The sequence below is a fragment of the Micropterus salmoides genome, unplaced genomic scaffold (assembly GCF_014851395.1).
Source record: "Micropterus salmoides isolate LMB-PRFRI ecotype aquatic unplaced genomic scaffold, ASM1485139v1 Ms_hic_scaffold_22, whole genome shotgun sequence".
In the NCBI taxonomy this organism is placed as follows: Eukaryota; Metazoa; Chordata; class Actinopteri; order Centrarchiformes; family Centrarchidae; genus Micropterus; species Micropterus salmoides.
The window spans coordinates 3,766,622-3,783,757 of record NW_024041373.1 but is presented as its reverse complement, the minus strand read 5'-3'; the positions used below and the strand labels follow the sequence as shown (position 1 = coordinate 3,783,757).

The window sequence follows — 17,136 nt, the reverse complement described above, 5'->3', positions numbered from 1 at the left end:
TCAACCCTTGGGTTGCAAGTCCTGCGCTTTACCAACTAAGCTAACCAAAGATTATGTTGACAAAAGTTAATTTTATGGCTTATATCCTCATCCATCTAATGGTTGAAACTATTGCTCTGATGCAAAACTTATTTGCAGACCCCTGCTGTATATTACTACTACTTCTTCTTCTTTGAAAGTAGGTATTCAGCTTAAGTGCAATTTATACTTCTGCGTCAAATTGACGGCGTAGGTGACGGCGTAGGTGACGGTGTAGGCTACAGTGTAGGCTACGGGGCTACGCAGAGGCTACGCCGTCACCTGACGTGCACCTCCTCAAAAATGTAACTACACGTCAAGTCGACGCGGACCGTAAGCTCTGTGATTGGTCGGCTGGGTAGCCTCGCAAAGCCTCCGAGCCAACCGGAAGTACCCCGGCAAAAATCAACACAGTGGACGCTATAGCGCTACTGCCGACTAGCGTTTGGGGGTGTAATTGCAGAATGACGGACACACCTACTCACAAGTATAAATGGGCCTTTAGTGATGAGTGTCTGCACTGCCTGAATTCTACCAGAAGTAGAACAAGAAGAACATAGTGACAGAACCTACTGTAGAAACATGGCGGCGCAACATGGCGACGTCCATGGAAGGGGGGATCCGCGGTTATGTAGATAGAAATGTCTCATTCTAAGGTAATAAGAACATAATGGTTTATTATGTCTTTATACACCACTGAAAACATAGTAATGGATCTTATATTACCTTTCTGTCAGTCGATCCTCAGAAATATTACACACTGAACCTGTAATAAATTAACTTTTTACTGCTTTATTGTCAATGGGCTGTAACCTCACTTAGAAAATTAAGCACATGCCTGTTTCTCTGTTGCTTGGAACAGCCACTATTCTGATTCTTATGTGAAGGTATCGGGTCGGGATGTGGCCCTGTGCATGTTCCCGGCGTCTCTCTGACTACAGTGCAGCTAACGAAATGCAGTCCATTAACACTCCCAGCACAGCTCAGATTCCAACACAAACATTAATTCCAGTAAGGATAAAAACAAAGTATTGTTTTAGTTGGCTAAAGATAGATAATATTAGTTCGCCTACTAACAAAAACATGGATTTATTCATCTCGTACTAACTTTAGTAGATCGTAACATATCAGGTACAGAACTAATCTGCAGATGCTCTGGGTCAAGATGAGACCAAACATGTCTATGGATGTCAGTTTTTGAGCCATGACAAAGGCCAAAATGTTCCCTGCAACAGATGAGGGAAGCCTTGTTTTTAGCCAACTGATAGTCAGAAATGCCTTCTGCTATGTTGTAACACTCTGTCAATAATATAGGCTTTTCAAAAAATTGTTAATCACAGCAACCACAAGAGGTCCTTGAGCATTAGAGATGTGCATCTCTATCACTGAGGCCAATGTGTGTGCATCTCAATGCATTGGCAACAATCTGATACATTAAAGATACATTAGCAACTACCAATGCGGGACAATACGATTCATCCCATTGCGATTCAACACGACGCAAAAGAATAAGCATAAGCTATACAATTCAAAATGTCACAGAGACTTAGATTTTATTTGATTGTATTGATAGAAAATTAACTTAATCATAATAACTTAAATAACTTATTATTTATTTATTACACATATTTATTTCTCTAGTGCTGCCACTTTGTAAGCATCTCATTTATGCAGTTTCTTTTGACCTCTTTCTTCTTTTTGAAGATAAAATAAAACCTAAAACCAGTCCCTCTTTTGTATCCTGTCTCCAGTTACACTTTTATAACCCCTCACACATTTAACATTTAAACAATTTTAGGAAGTTGAGCCACTCTAGGCTAATGTCTGGCGGAGATAATAATAAGATAATTTTACTAATTCATATTAAACATATTGATTTGTGCAGCTTTAACGTTATAGAAAGTTTTTGGTTATGGTTTAAAAAAGAGACCTGTCTACAGCAGGGTGTGATCTCTGGTCATGAAGGCCAGATGTACTACACCCTTCCACCATCCCAATCACCACACTCTTACTTACTTACAGTACAGTACTTGGTTAATAGTGTATGCTGAGGAATCACTCAATATGATTGTAGGAGTACTAGGCTGAATTTAACATACAGTTTATACATTAGGACAATGTGTGAGCCCTTTAAAACAACAGCAGACATACAAAAAAAATGCATGAATATTATGATACCTATTTGCCTAGATGGGTGGATCTGAGGAGTTTGAGGGAAATCACCTTTTCTAAAATGAGGGCACTGCTCCTGTAGGCAGAAACCCTTCACTTGCATTAATTTGCTATTTTTTGCATGCAGCCTGAAACATTTGGATGAGCTCTCTAGGGGCTGTCATCAGCTTCACCATGGCAGTGCTTACCACTTTAATCTGTAGTGCTTTTCCACCATCAGAGAGCTGTGCTTGTCTGTATGTGATGTGTGACTGCCTGTGTGTTGGTTGTGCAGGGGGCATGGTTCAAAATCATCTTCAAACAGTCGCTTACAAGCTATTGTGCAGAACATGCTGCGTCAAATGAGAATGGATCAGAGCTTTAAAAATTAGAAAACAGGAAACTAAGAGTTTTTAAGGGTAAAATGTGTGCAATCCTGTAATTTTACCTGTCACTCAACAGTTCACTCACCAGGACATTGTGCTGGTGAACGTGCATGTGTGACAGACAGGGAATCACAGAGAGAATGCACATATATATTAGATATAGCAGAGGCATCCAAGCTACAAATCACTGAGCATTTCACTCAGATTCTAAATATCTTACTATTACCTACAACTATTTCTTGTTTCTTATTTTATAAGTATATTTTGTCATATGTTAGTAAGAAGCATGCCTGTTTTCCGATAAGCTGTTGATGCTGCCTGCAGCTAATACCCAATTCTTTTTTTTAAGTAAACATAATGTAGGCATATGTATGCTATTTCGGCTGAGAATCTTAGTCTATGTCAACTATAGAATAAACTGTCCCCCAGAACAAATCTAGTAATTTAACTTGTGAGCACAGAACCTTACATTTGTGTGGGCTGGGTGATGATTGGTGTGGCTTCATATCAGTTGTAAATATTGGAATTCAATGTTTTTAGCTTCCAAACTGTGTGTGGATTTATAACTAATGTTTGATGAATGCAATTGAAATTGCACATATAGCCTACTAAAGATGGACTGTGATGTGGTGACCACTGTCTTATTTTTTTGTTGTGTGCTATGAAAAAAAGCATTCTGATATGCCATTACACAATATCTGCTGTGAAAAAGGCCTGTGTACCTGTCAGATGCAGCAAGAAAATGGCAAAAATAAACTTTAAAAAACAAACAAAAAACATTTTAATATTTACCCCCAAAGTCACCTCTCAAGAACCCCAGACTTACTTTTCCTTCCAAAGAAACACGTTTTAATACAGAAGAACTAGCAGCTACATCCAATAACTGGATGTCATAGAACAACGGTGTTTATAGTTTTATTTATTGTTATACTGTCAAATGTTTGCATACACACTATGCTTTGGCAACGTGTTTGGATGAAAAAGTAATGCGAAATTCCCTTCTTAACACTGTTATATGTTCCAGCCCCTTTCCATCAAACATCCGGTTCCTCAGTGTCACATGATCACCGCTCTGCTATCATTCTTGTTATTCAGCACCAGTTAGCAGAACACAACCACCAACGTTAGCTTTCTCAGGCTCTCTTTTCCTTATCCGACGATGGCAACATTGGTGGCAAACAGGGCGATGGACGTCAACGGCTTGGCAGCAGCTGCGAGGACACACACCCAGGCTGTGACCAGGAATTACATCTCTCAACCCAGGCTAAGTATGTGATGTTACCAGGCTGCTGGAGGTAGCTGCAGCTGTTAGCTAGTGGCTAACAAGGTTGTTGTGCTACATTCAATGACAAGCGAACAGTGGGGAATGCGACTGTCGCCATAATATATAGTTTAAATTAAGCTTTTAGTAGTAAAATAAACCTACAAAATACAATTTCTGTTACATTGGAAAAGTTTACCCGGATCCAGGATAGTAATGTATTGCATAAATAGTAATATTCCGATCCGGAAACTTGTATCAGATGACAGATGATGGATTTGGTTTCAATAATTTCCTGAATTCTGAATTGTAGTAATGACGTTAACGTTACTTCATTTCTAGAAATCTTTTAATTTCAGTACTGGGACTGTTGGTTTGTAAAGTTATCAAACGTGTGCTAAGACTGACAATATTTAAGAAGGAAGCCATGGCGTTTGATAATAGCATTATTCCCAGTGAACATAAACGCAGCATACGGGAGCAGTAATGTTAGCTAACGTTATTTAACAAGCTATGGAGCTGCGTACTGGGAATCACGACAATTAAATAAACCAGCTGTTTTTACAAAGGCTATTAAATTCGATCTGCGGTTACAACTGAGTAGTTTAGTATTCATAAAATAAGCTACACGTATGTATTCGTGTCAAAACCAGCTAACGCTAAGCTAGCACGCTAACAGTGGCTAAGTTAGTCCGTCGTTGAGTCGTCCTTTACCATTTTTAGCTACACCTACTTGCATTAATTAGCTTTTCCAAGCACAGTGTACATATAAGTCGTATGTAAATTTCATAAGGGAGAAATACACCACTGTGGCTGTTGTTATGACTGCGTAACGTTACTACAAACTGAGCATTAATACCAATCCGACAGAGCGTCAGTAGCACCGTCGATTACACTGCAGGCAGTCAGCTGACTCGGATGAAAACCACACGAATGAATGACACACCATGCAACTGTGTTTTCTTTAATGTGTTGAGATTTGAACATCTAGCGCATGCTGTACTGCCTTTAAAGCGTCCTTACTATGGTCACATTACTGTGTGGCGCTGTTATAAACGCTCTGCTTCTAGCACAGACTGGTGACAGATGGAATGCTGTCTCGTGACATGGTCACATGTTGTGGTGTTGACTTGGCCAGACATCCTGATGGAAAGAAAGATGCATTTTGTTTGAGAGTTATAGCTACAGTTGTTGACAAAGCTTAGTAAAGCTATCTGATAGAATACTTCAGGAAAGATAAAATCACATTTTCAGAATTATTAGGTTTTTTGCTGCCATAAATGTTGTCATATTTTGTAATGATGGAGGGGTGGGAGGCCCGTCGGTGAAGGGGTATTTTTCAAATAATAGTAGCTTAGGTTATTTCTTATTTCACCATTTTAATTCTTCGTCATTCTGCACCTTGTTTTGGTGATTTTTCACTAGCTTAGGCTACTTGGATCTGCACCCTTCCCCTTCACTTCTCTTTTCCCCACACATGCACATACCTCTTCTTGTCTCTCTCTCCCTGTGTGTGCCCTGCTGACTTACTCCGTCAGCAGTAACTTTTATAAATTCGCCTAAAAGACGCAGAACTCCTCTTTTGGATTTTTCTACCCATGATTTTGTTTTCAGCAGCAGGTGCGCTGCATGTGGAGGAGGCTTGTTAATGACGAAGCCTATCAAAACGACAGAAACAAACATGGTTGCCAATGAATCATATCTGCACTGGTGTATTCACTGTCACTTCACCTGGTTTGTGCTTGTAAAATATCCACTGTGTCTGCATCTTGTAACGTAATGGAAAGAACTCTGTGTTGGTCTGCAAAATGCTAAAATGGGTTGCCGATTATACCTGGGCGGCCGTTCAGATACCAAGTATCTGTTAAAATATATTGAGATATATTGCAATTTATTACCCTTTTCCAACTTCCAATTAGGTCCCTAAAGTCAAACTTTGTCAACATCTGTTTATCTAAAAAGAAACATTTCTCTGTTTGTTCACTTTTTCAGTCCTCTATATGGTCCTGTTAATTTTCTAGTGGACTAAAAAAGCAATAGATTTTATTATTCTAGTACCAAAAAGTTAAAACTCCCATCTGCAATTTATATACTAAAATATTGATACTTTGTGTACGTGTATCGATACAGTATTGCCATGGCAAATATCACGACACTATGCTGTATCGATTTTTTTCCCCCCCACCACTACTATACTGCCAAGAAGTGTTTTACACATACGAGGAATTTATTGTGGTGATAAGGTGCTACACGTAGACAAACATACAGTCAACATAAATAAATGTTGAAATATATAAATATGGAATTATGTGCACATTAGCATTACCTTATCAAGTAATATTTTGATAATTCAAATGAATGGAAAAAAACCCCCACCTTTAATATCTGTTAATACCTCTTAGTAATCTCTTGCATTTCTTGCTGTACTTGCTTGCCGGTACATCAGTGCCTACCACTGGGCTAAGGTGTCGTGTTTGTATGTGTATGTATACTGTTTTGTCTGCAAAGTTGCAATGTGCACTATTGGCCCTAGAAAAACTTCTCCTTGGAGAAAATAAAGTTTATCTCTCTCTCATATCTCTAATAGTTATTAGTGTTATAGCATATTTACAGTACAAACCATGTCAGTGAACTATGAGGGCAAAGATACCGAAACCAAAATAATCATTCATTAATCGTAATGGAGGAAAAATGTTCAATTAATCACGATTTCGATTTTTGGTCAAATCGTCCTAGTTTGAAGTCTTGGCTCAGCAACAAACGCAACACGACAGAGTGGCTGAGTGTCACTATGGCAGTCATGCAGCCAACTCAGACTGGCACAATGGCTGAAATAAAGAAAACATGGTCGACACAAAGTGGATGTCAAAAAAGATGGAAAAGAGTTTTTCTGATACAGAAATTGAGGTGCTTGTAGGGTAGAAGTTAGAAAGCACATATTGATTGATTGCAGCTTGTTCACAAACAAAATTAAATGCAGCAATTATAACAGAATTATATTATTTACTTACTTTGTTAATTTACACAATATGTGCAGATGGTGAAGATGTGCCGGGTGAGTCATGTTGTGTTCGCTGCAGTGTTTTCACGCACAAACTAAACTGAAAACTATACAGTTTTTAGAAGATATTAAAACTCTGCAATTCTTGCAATGCTATTTGATGTTATCTTTGTATTTTTACAACCGATGATGATAATTCCATCAGTTAGCTGAGTTAAATTCTGAAAAGGACTCATTAGCTGAATTGCTGATGAAATATTTATCAGATGGGATTTGAGATTTGAGCTGGAACTTGGCTTATGTGTTTTTACAATTTAAAGGTGCAATATGAAATAGTTTTGTGTGATATGAAGTGAAATTATACACACACCGGCCCCTTTATTAGGTACACTTGTTCAATTGCTTGTTAACACAAATAGCTAATCAGCCAATCACATGGCTGCAACTCAGTGCATTTAGGCATGTACACGTGGTCAAGACAACTTGCTGAAGTTCAAACTGAGCATCTGAATGGGGAAGAAAGGGGATTTAAGTGAATTTGAAGGTGGCATGTGTCGTGGAAATTATATCCCTGGTGAGAGGTTGAGCAAATAATTGAGTTACAACAAACCGTTGTCTTAAGAATTTATTTAACAAAACAGAGAAGTACTACAACACAAATCAGCTGGACCAGAGGTTCAGTCTCCTAGGACAGTCACTAACGTCTGGCCCAGAGCACAGGGATGTATCATCATTTACACAGTCTGGGTTTCTATGTTTTGGGGAACAAAAGATCCTCTACCAGCTTTGACTGGTCCCAGCCAAAACAGGAGAGGAACAGAAAACAACTCCACATCGCTGACCTAAACTCTACACATGTGGACAGACTAGCAGGATGAGAATAATAATAAAAGGAACAGGTTAAAGATTAAACAATGTATAAGACATAATAATAATAATAATAATAATAGAGAAATAGCACTCTTATAAGTACTTGCATAAAAGATAATAAGTATAAGAAGAAAACAACTTTCTGCCGTCACAGCATGGTTGTTTGTGCCAGACGAGCTGGTTTGAGTATTTCAGAAACTGCTGATCTACTGGGATTTTCATGCACAACCATCTCTAGGGTTTACAGAGAATGGTCCAAATCTCCAGTGAGAAAACATCCAGTGAGCAGCAGTTGTGTGGATGAAAATACCTTGTTGATGTCAGAGGAGAATGGGCGGACTGGTTCGAGATGACAGAAAGGCAACGGTACCTCAAATAACCATTTGTTACAACCAAGGTATGCAGAATACCATCTCTGAACGCACAACACGTGGAACCTTGAAGCAGATGGGCTACAGGAGCAGAAGGCCACACCAGGGGCCACTCCTGCCAGCTAAGAACAGGAAACTGAGGCTACAGTTCACACAGGCTCACCAAAACTGGACAATAGAAGATTGGGAAAATGTTACCTGGTGTGTTGAGTCTCGATTTCAGCTGCGCCATTCAGATAGTAGGGTCAGATTTTGACATAAACGACATGAAAGCATGGATCCGTCCTGCCTTGTATCAGCGTTTCAGACTGCTGCTGGTGGTGTAATAGTGTGGGGGATATTTTCTTGGCAAACTTTGGGCCACTTATCATCAGTTGAGCATTGTTTAAACGCAACAGCCTCCCTGAGTTTTGTTGCTGACCATGTCCATCCCTTTATGACCACAGTGTACCATCTTCTGATGGCTGCTTCCAGCAGGATAATGCACCATGTCACAAAGCTCAAATCATCTCATACTGGTTTCTTGAACATGACCATGAGTTCACCAGATCTCAATCCAATAAAGCCCCTTTGGGATGTGATGGAAAGGGAGATTGGCATTATGGGTGTGCAGCCGACAAACCAGTTAAAGTGTCCATCACAATTTCAAAACCCAAGCTAAGATTAAGAAGTCAAAAAATGTTTTGTTAATGGCGAAACAAGTCTTTAATGTTTGAAGGCTCCATTTTCTTAATGTCATCTCATTTACTGTGAATATTTAACTTAAATACATTTGAACTGAAAGTCCTTTATTTACTTTCTGTAATAAACTGTTATATTTTTATTACCTTTTAGAATGAGTCATTTCTATCTACATAACCGCGGGTCCCTCCTTCCATGGAAGACATGTTGCGCCGCCATGTTTCTACAGTAGCTGAAAACGGACAAAAAGCATTACGGGGCGCATTTCGTCCATAGACTGAATATAAAAATGTTTTGTCACTACGTTCTTGTAGAATTCTGGCAGTGTAGACTCTCATCACTATGTTGAATACGTACGTTAGAAGAAGAAGAAGTAATAATATACAGCAGGGGTCTGCAAATAAGTTTTACATCGGAGCAATATTTTCATCCATTAGATTGTGGGTGATAGTAGACTAATATGTAGCACTGCAGGACGCTCACCTAGAAGGTTGCGTGTTTGATCCCACGCTGGGTATAATTTTTTTTTTTTTCCCTCTTCAACAAATGGATTTTGCAGTGACCGTTTCTCTGGCTCACAACAAAACATGTGCTGCACTGTTTGTGTTTCGGTGTTTGATCGTCATCCATCAAGCTACAGACGCTTTTTCATTTCCCCAGTATCTCCAGGCAGAGGACATTTAGGGGAAGCACGTTTTCAGATGGCTATTTCAGAGGTGTGTCAAGCAGGCTACAGACTCTTTTGATGTTGTTCAGAGTTTTTCAAACGTTCTCGTGCTTTAATTATGCAGGCAAAGCCACTAAAACAGGAAGTGATTGTGTGAGTAACTGTTGCTGTCATGACTGAGATCTATTTCAGCACCGCTATCAAAGTATTTATTTATTTGTATTTTTTGCTGCTATCAAAGCATCATAATCTGGTAGCGAGCCAGATATTATTGTTGGCGGGAAGTTTTGGCGAGGGTCCATAATCACAGAGAGAATGAATGTGTTTCCCTTCTCAATGTTTGTATAAACTTTATCTAACGTGTGGTTTATAATGGACTGTGGTGCAGAAACAGTGACAGTGTCTCACACTCTTGTTTTACATTTTCCATGTTATCTGTCATTGGCCAAGTCACAGTAACAACATAATAATTAAGTAAATATAATTTCTAAATATATTGACCTAAAGAAACCTCATTTCTTGACTGGCTACTCTCTGCTGTCTACAGGTTCATTGTAATTTGCGACCTCACCGCTGGATGGCCACTAAATCTTAAACACTTGACCTTTAAAATCATTTTGTTTTTTTAAAGGAGGAATAGTACTTTCACACTGAGGTAATTTAACTTTAACAGTAGTTATTCCCTATAAGATATTACACAGATTCCCCCTTGAAAATTCACATGTGCACATTAGTTTAGTGAATCACATGTGTTTTGATGGTTTTAGATGAATGTCCTGCTTTGGGAATAATTATTAGTATTCTGTAAAGAAAAGGTAAATTATTCCCCTTTTTTCCCCCTACTCAAATAAAACAAAGACATAATTAACAAGCCTAATCTACCTTGGTGACACTGTGATTAGTTGTTGGCCTTACATTTCATTTTTTGCCCATGCTGATTACATAATTTGAATAAAGCTTTGTTGTTTTGCACTTTGCTCACTGTGTCTGATGTTGAGCTTTTATTGTGACTTTGATTCTGCTGTTGAACACGGCCCAAGCCATGAAGCCAGCAAGGTGATGGTTTTTCCTTTGTGCAAGTGTCAGAGAAGCAGGCAAGGACTAAAAGCCTTTTAGCAAACTAGAAGGAAATGACTTGATGGAGCTCAGGCCATCTGAGAGCCAAGCATAGAGGATGCAACATGTGATAAAACCCTTGTCCTAAACACATCTAACCATCCTACTTCTGAAATTCTCTTAATTTGGTTGTAGCAGAATGGCTCGCCTTTTTTCTCTCATTAAACGCATTACTAAACAGCAGTGGTCCATTCTGATGGCGAGGCAGCAATTCAGAGCCAAATGATAATCTCAAGTAGCCTAACTGTTAAGAAACCTTTATTGTGCTAATCAAATACGGTGGGTGCTGCATTTACAGTGTATGTTGCATGTTTTAGACCCTAGTGGCTAGAGTAACTTCTTTTTTGGCTTTAATGTAGCAAATACTACTTTTATATGGGGGAGGCATTCACAGAGGCCTGAGGCTGCAGGTGTAGTTTATCAACTTTAGCACAAAAACATAGAATATACAAAGTACATGATTACACTCATTACATGAGTGCCAGTGCTAATACAAACGCCTGTAGACCAGGGCCGGTATTTATCAAGCTTCTCAAAGTGCCATTTTAGTCTTCATGAAATTTACTTCTAAGAATCACTCTTACTTTCCCAGTTATTTAAGACAGCTCGAGAGGTCTCTCAAGTGGTTAGGAGTTGCCAGTAGGGCTTGTGATGGCACTATGGAGACAGAGACATGCGGAGAGGAGAGGAAGAATTCTGACGACGCGTAGTTAATAAGACTGGGTCGGACAGTGCAGGCATAATCTTTGTCAGCGAGTTGGTGAGGGACGTCATCTCACCACTGACTTTACGCAGTTATGTAACGTTTTCAGTTAAATTGAAGGTGGAGATGACGCTTCGTTTCTTTGCCACAGGACAAACGCAGCAATGCTGATGATTTTGGCCCGTCACAACCATCAATAAGCCGAATAGTCATGGAAACAATTGTAGCACTTACAGCTCCACACATTGTCATGCATTTCAGCGACTTCTCAACAACACCCTCCGTAATCCGACAGAAGCAAACACAGTTCATATTGCCGGCAATACAGGAACACATTTAATGGCGCTCATATAAAGAGAAACTTTTTTATCTTTCATTTATTAATGTGTAGGCCTATATCATATATTATCTTGAATTCTTTATTGTTAAATGTGTATTTAATATAAACTCCTCTTGGGAATTTCACCATTCAATGAGAATCTATCTGAGAATATTCTTAAAGAAGGAAATCTATTCAGTCATTGGTCCTTGGCGACATCGTCATCCAAAATCAGCCAAGTGTCGTAAATCAGCACTAAGACTGACACTTAAGATTTAGTCCTACACTTCACTCAAATTAGGACTATGATGCTTGACAACTAACTTTTAAGCACAGCTTTGAGTCAAGAATTTTTTTACTCTTAAGTCAGTTCTTAGCAGTGTTCTTATGAGTAATTCTGAGAAGCTTGATAAATACGGGCCCTGAGCAAGAGTGTCCAGCCCACATTTGGCCCTGCTCAGAGGGAGGGTTGTGAAGCTAGGTCAGATGAGATGACGCACCTTCCTGGTTTCAGTACTCTTTTACTCGTTTACAGTGCATGGGTGAATTGTGGCATATTATTCAGGAATTTAGTAACTTCTGAACTGTTCTGAAGAGTGAGGCTAGCTTCTTCCTGTTTTTGTCTTGACTTTGTAGGTTATGTGAATCACATTTTGTGTCAAACCATATCCAGAGACAAAAATGGAAAATTTTTTAAATATACCCTAAATTCTCAAATAAAAGCCAGTATTCCAATAATAACTGCATTCTAACATACAAAGGTAAGGTAAAGAACAGTCAGAGTGGCTATGGCATTACCTGTGCAATAATTGCTTACATGGGGTGCTTCCCATTTGGCTAATGTGGCTCTTAGCTTCTCCCAGCACGGTGAAAGAAAGACTTGAGGACTGAAGAATTCTATTTACCATCCTCACTCAGTCAAGCCAAGTCAGTTTTATTTACATAGCCCAATATCACAAATCATTTACCTCAAGGGGCTTTGATTCATTTTAGCTATGGAGTGTTACATCTTACCTCTACAGGATCTTTGTTGGGAGTTGCACATGCGCATTTCCTAGTTAAGGACTACTAGCCAATCAGAAGCAGAGTAGGGCTGGCCCTGGGAAGCTGGTAAACGCGGCTTCAGTTCAGCTGTATACGTTCCCCTTACCAGCTTAGCAACTAGGGGTGTGACAGTAAATCGATACGGCAATATATCGTTGTACATTTTTCCATGATACTGTATTGATATTTCAGTTCATCATATCGATACATAATATTAATAAAAAATAGCGCTTTGACGGTTAGCTCAGTGCTAACATATAATGGGAATCTCCATTAACGTGCTAACGGACATTAGTACAACGATCGAGAAAATACAATCCTAACAAACTACATATTTTGCTTCACATGCTGAACATCCTGAGTGACATATTGTGCAAATACTTCAAGTACATGTTTCCTGAGCTCTGTGTGAAATACAAAAGAGCTGCTAACTTTACTGTCAAAACTAAAATATTCCCAGTGGCCTAAAACTACAGCTATCAGTAGGGACAGAAAGGGCAGCACAATGCTGTGTCACTGAACAGTTATTAATATGATGATAATGTGATGTACAGATTAAACTTAGGTGGTACACAGCAATTTTGCATTTGCAGTAAAAAATTCAGTGCATTTGCATTTTATGTGCCTTTTATAAACAAATGTTTTTATAATAATTATTCACAGTTGCTCTTTAGTTTTATTTACAGACTGAGCAGAATTATAATGTTTGGACATTATAACAGTTTGGATTTGCAGAAAATAAATACTAAACTTTTTAATGGGCATTTTGTATTAATAGTTGGACAGACATCATGATGTATCACTTTAGGATTGTCAAGCGATATATCAATTATCGCAGAATTGCTGTATCGTGATATTATCGTTATCGTGAGCCGTGTATCGTATCATATCATGAGGTACCCTGCGATTCCCACCCCTATTAGTGTCATGGAGTGGAGCAAGAGTTTCAGAGTGGTGAGTTATTAATCTGTAACAAAAGTATCTTTCATCCATAAAGTTTTAACTGAGCTCTGTCTCTACATCACAGTAACAACTTTGTCTACTGACTGCCTGGAGGGTAGCTAGTGTTTGGAAGGGAGAGGAGAGGGAGCAAGCGGAAGTCTTGTCACTGTGTGCTGCAGCAGCTAAGTGTTTTTCCACCGGTGTTTTTGAGGACGTGTCGGACTAACTGCTAGGCGAACGTTATGACGCGGATTTTGCTGTGTCGTCACAGGGATCAAAGGGAAGCGGCTGGACTACAAACGAGCTGTTTTCAGGCAGTTCAGAGCAGTGCTTTCTGTGGGAGATGGGAACTCCCTTTGTGCTGGACTTTGGGTTTTTTACTTTGTAAACCTGTTACATGCACAAAAAATAGATAACTCAATAAAGGAGAGGGAAAAAGCTACAAAGCATAAACTTAGGACACAACATAAAGGTAAGGACTAGGGCTGCAGCTAACGATGATTTTAGTATTCAAATCTTCTATAGATTATTTCATCGATGCGTTGTTTAAGAAGTACTTTTGCTTGGCGTTACCTTGTCTGTGATCGGCTGGCACAACACCGGCTGCTTTCTGATAAGGCGCCGTCGTGCTGTTGCTGACGGTGGACGGACAGTAACATTTGTTGTTTTCCATCAGTTGTTGTTTTCTTTAGCTTGAAATAATCCCATACTTTGGACACTTTGCAAACAGCTCCATCATAATCACGTCGTGTTCACAGCGTAAGGGCGATGTGCGACAGTAATAAATGTCCCTGCGAAACACTGTGCTGTATAGTTACATGGATTAAACGAAGCATCACTGCAAAGAATTTGTGTTTTTATGAATTTATGAATTTATGAAGCATTTTATGAATCGATTTTATCGATTTAATCGATGAATAGTTTCAGCCCTAGTAAGGACTTCATAATGTCCTGAGTATGTGACTGAGTCTGTCTTTGGCCGAGGATAATATTAATTGTAGGACTGATCTGGCTTTGCCTTCATTAGAAAAAGATCTTAACCTGAAAACCGCGACCCAAGAGTTCTGTGCTGGTCAGTGTAACCGAAGGAGGCCGACTGCCTCACCCATCCAAGAGGATCTTTTGGCTGATCTGCTAAGCGGGGAAGGTGCAGTGGAATCATAAGGGCTGATGCATATGCTGGGGAAAGGAAAAACATGTTTATAAAATATAACACACTATCACAGCAACCTCTCATCTTCCATCGTGGTTAAAATGCAGAAGTACCGAGGGAAACCTGTGGAAAAGGCAGGTCATGCAGTTCCCAAGTTGTACATGTGTGAAAAAACCCAGAAGTAAAGACAACATATAGGACATTTGTAAGACCAAATTTTTCTTGTATTGTGTGAAGTTTTGAGGCAATGTTGCCACCTTATTACCAAAAAGTGCCAACAGCCAAAATGGCTGTTTCAAAACAGAAAATTTTTACTCTACAGAATTAGCTGTGATTTACTTAAGTACAAATGTTGATGTGATGCATTTCCATTTATGAAATTATTCTAATTCTTTGCACAATCTGGGAAATTTACCTCCACAATATTTCATTTCTGGAGGCACTGAAATCAAATTAACCCAGACACCAACCAGCCCCACTGAAGACTGGACCACTAATCGATTTTAACCACAAACCATATAAGGTATGTCGTAACTGGTTTCGGCATGCTGTGTTCATGGATGTTCTGAACGTGGTTCACCATCACATCTCAAATACAGTGGAAGAAGCTGCTGTTGAGTATAGATGTTTAATAATGGCTGGCCTCCACAGATCCAGTTCCTTTCTGCAAAGAAGAAAATGTAATTATAACAAAAGCCAACCTAAACAAAACAACCATCTGGCCAGAGGATTTGAAACTTACTGGCCTGAAGACAATTTTTACTGTCCCTCCTTCCAAAAGTGTTAAATCGTTTATTAAATACATCCTGGATATAAAAAAAAACTAAACAAAAATGTAATCACAGTTAACCTTTTTATTTTTTATAATTTTAACAAAACAATTTACTTTTAAAACAAAACATACTAACAGACTCAAACATGACGTGCTCTCCTGCTTACAGCCATCAGCCAATGTGCACAGAGCAGCAGGCACTAGTCGCCTCTATCCTGATGAACAGGTTGCCATGGTAGCGACCTATCAATCACAAGGTAGTCCCGCCCAAAAGCAAACGCTGCATAGGACCATAATATGCTCAGTGAACATCATGCTGTGTTGAAGAAGACTTGAAACTAGCGACTGAGACTATAAAGTAATTTAAACTTGTTTACTGAGGTAATAAATCAGCCTAGAAGTAGCAACAAATTTATCATTATTTCTAATGGAACTCGCCCCCTGCTGGCCGTTAGAGAGAATGCAGCTTTAAGTTCCATCTGCACTGTTTCACTTTCAGACCCAGAGGTTGCCTCATGATTGAGATTAGAGAAATAACATTTGACAACCTCTCGTCACGTCGGTGTGCGCCAAGAGCTGCAAAATAACTGCAGGATTTTGAGTTTCATTGTATATTTTATTTTTTATTTTTTTTAAATACTTGCACTGGCCCAATCAGCTAGTTCAACTGTCCCGATGTTACGTTTTACTGGCCATCGGGCCACCGTTATTGTCGAGCCCTGATATACATATTACATGTGTCTTAAGTTTCAGTGCGCTGAGCTCTCCCTCATCAACCTAAACATTAACGTAATCAAATCAAATATAAAACCAAAGCTGTTTGCCACTGCCAGGGAATTACCTTTTATCTAGCTTGTTAAAACAAGTTACCATCAGAGTCCAGACCCCCGATCAGAACATCATAACAGGCACCTTCTGAGCAACAGGTTAACATATATAAATCTGTTTTCTTGGGGTTTTTTTCTGAACAGGTATCAGCAGAAACATTATTCTTTTATTAGGGAGCAGCATTTTGCACCCTCTGGACACCTTTGTGGCAAAAATGTACATGCACAAAAAAATGCTACAAAATCATCATCAATATTTTTATCTGTTTTTTTTTTTTTTTCAGAAATCTTTTAAGAACTTATTCCCTGCTTAACAATACCAAATATTCAATCATTTTCAGGATTTTAACCCTTTAAATGCCAGTTGATGTTAAATGAATGAATTATTTGAGAGATTTGCAAAATACTCCCTCTGGACACTCCAACCTTTTCCCATTGTCGGCCGATGCATGAAATTTTGCCAGACATATTATGGACTCATGTGACCACCGGAGGAAGGGGGAAGGAGAGAGAGAGGGAGAGAGAGAGAGACTGCAAGCACGCACTGGTATTTTCAGGGCTGAAAAAGGCTAAAGCCCCATATCCCCTAGTATTTATTATATGGAAAATAATAAATTTTTTGTGTCTTGCAATAAATAAGGAAATAATTCAATAAAGCAATGCTATTGTTAATTGCTAATGTTATGCGGTGCAAAGTTGTATCGCTTTCCATATTACTTCACCAACTAACGCGACCCACAGGGTACACCATAAAAGTATTAAATTTCATTACCAAAATAATAAATTTTGTTTACCATGGTGTTAAATTTGTTCTTGTCCTTTCGTAGGATTAAATAAATGTAACTTCATAAATA

At 38.9% G+C, this 17,136-nt stretch overlaps 1 protein-coding gene across 1 annotated transcript in view; it reads left to right on the top strand.

The window, feature by feature from the left end:
* The first annotated feature begins 3,613 nt into the window (after positions 1-3,613).
* The window catches only part of LOC119916859 (V-type proton ATPase subunit B, brain isoform), a 59,975-nt gene continuing 46,452 nt past the window's right edge, over positions 3,614-17,136 (top strand). Inside the window, exon 1 of the mRNA XM_038736825.1 lies at positions 3,614-3,823. Coding sequence (XP_038592753.1) covers positions 3,715-3,823 — 109 coding nt within the window. The 5' untranslated portion in view covers positions 3,614-3,714. The remainder of the gene's footprint in view (positions 3,824-17,136) is intronic.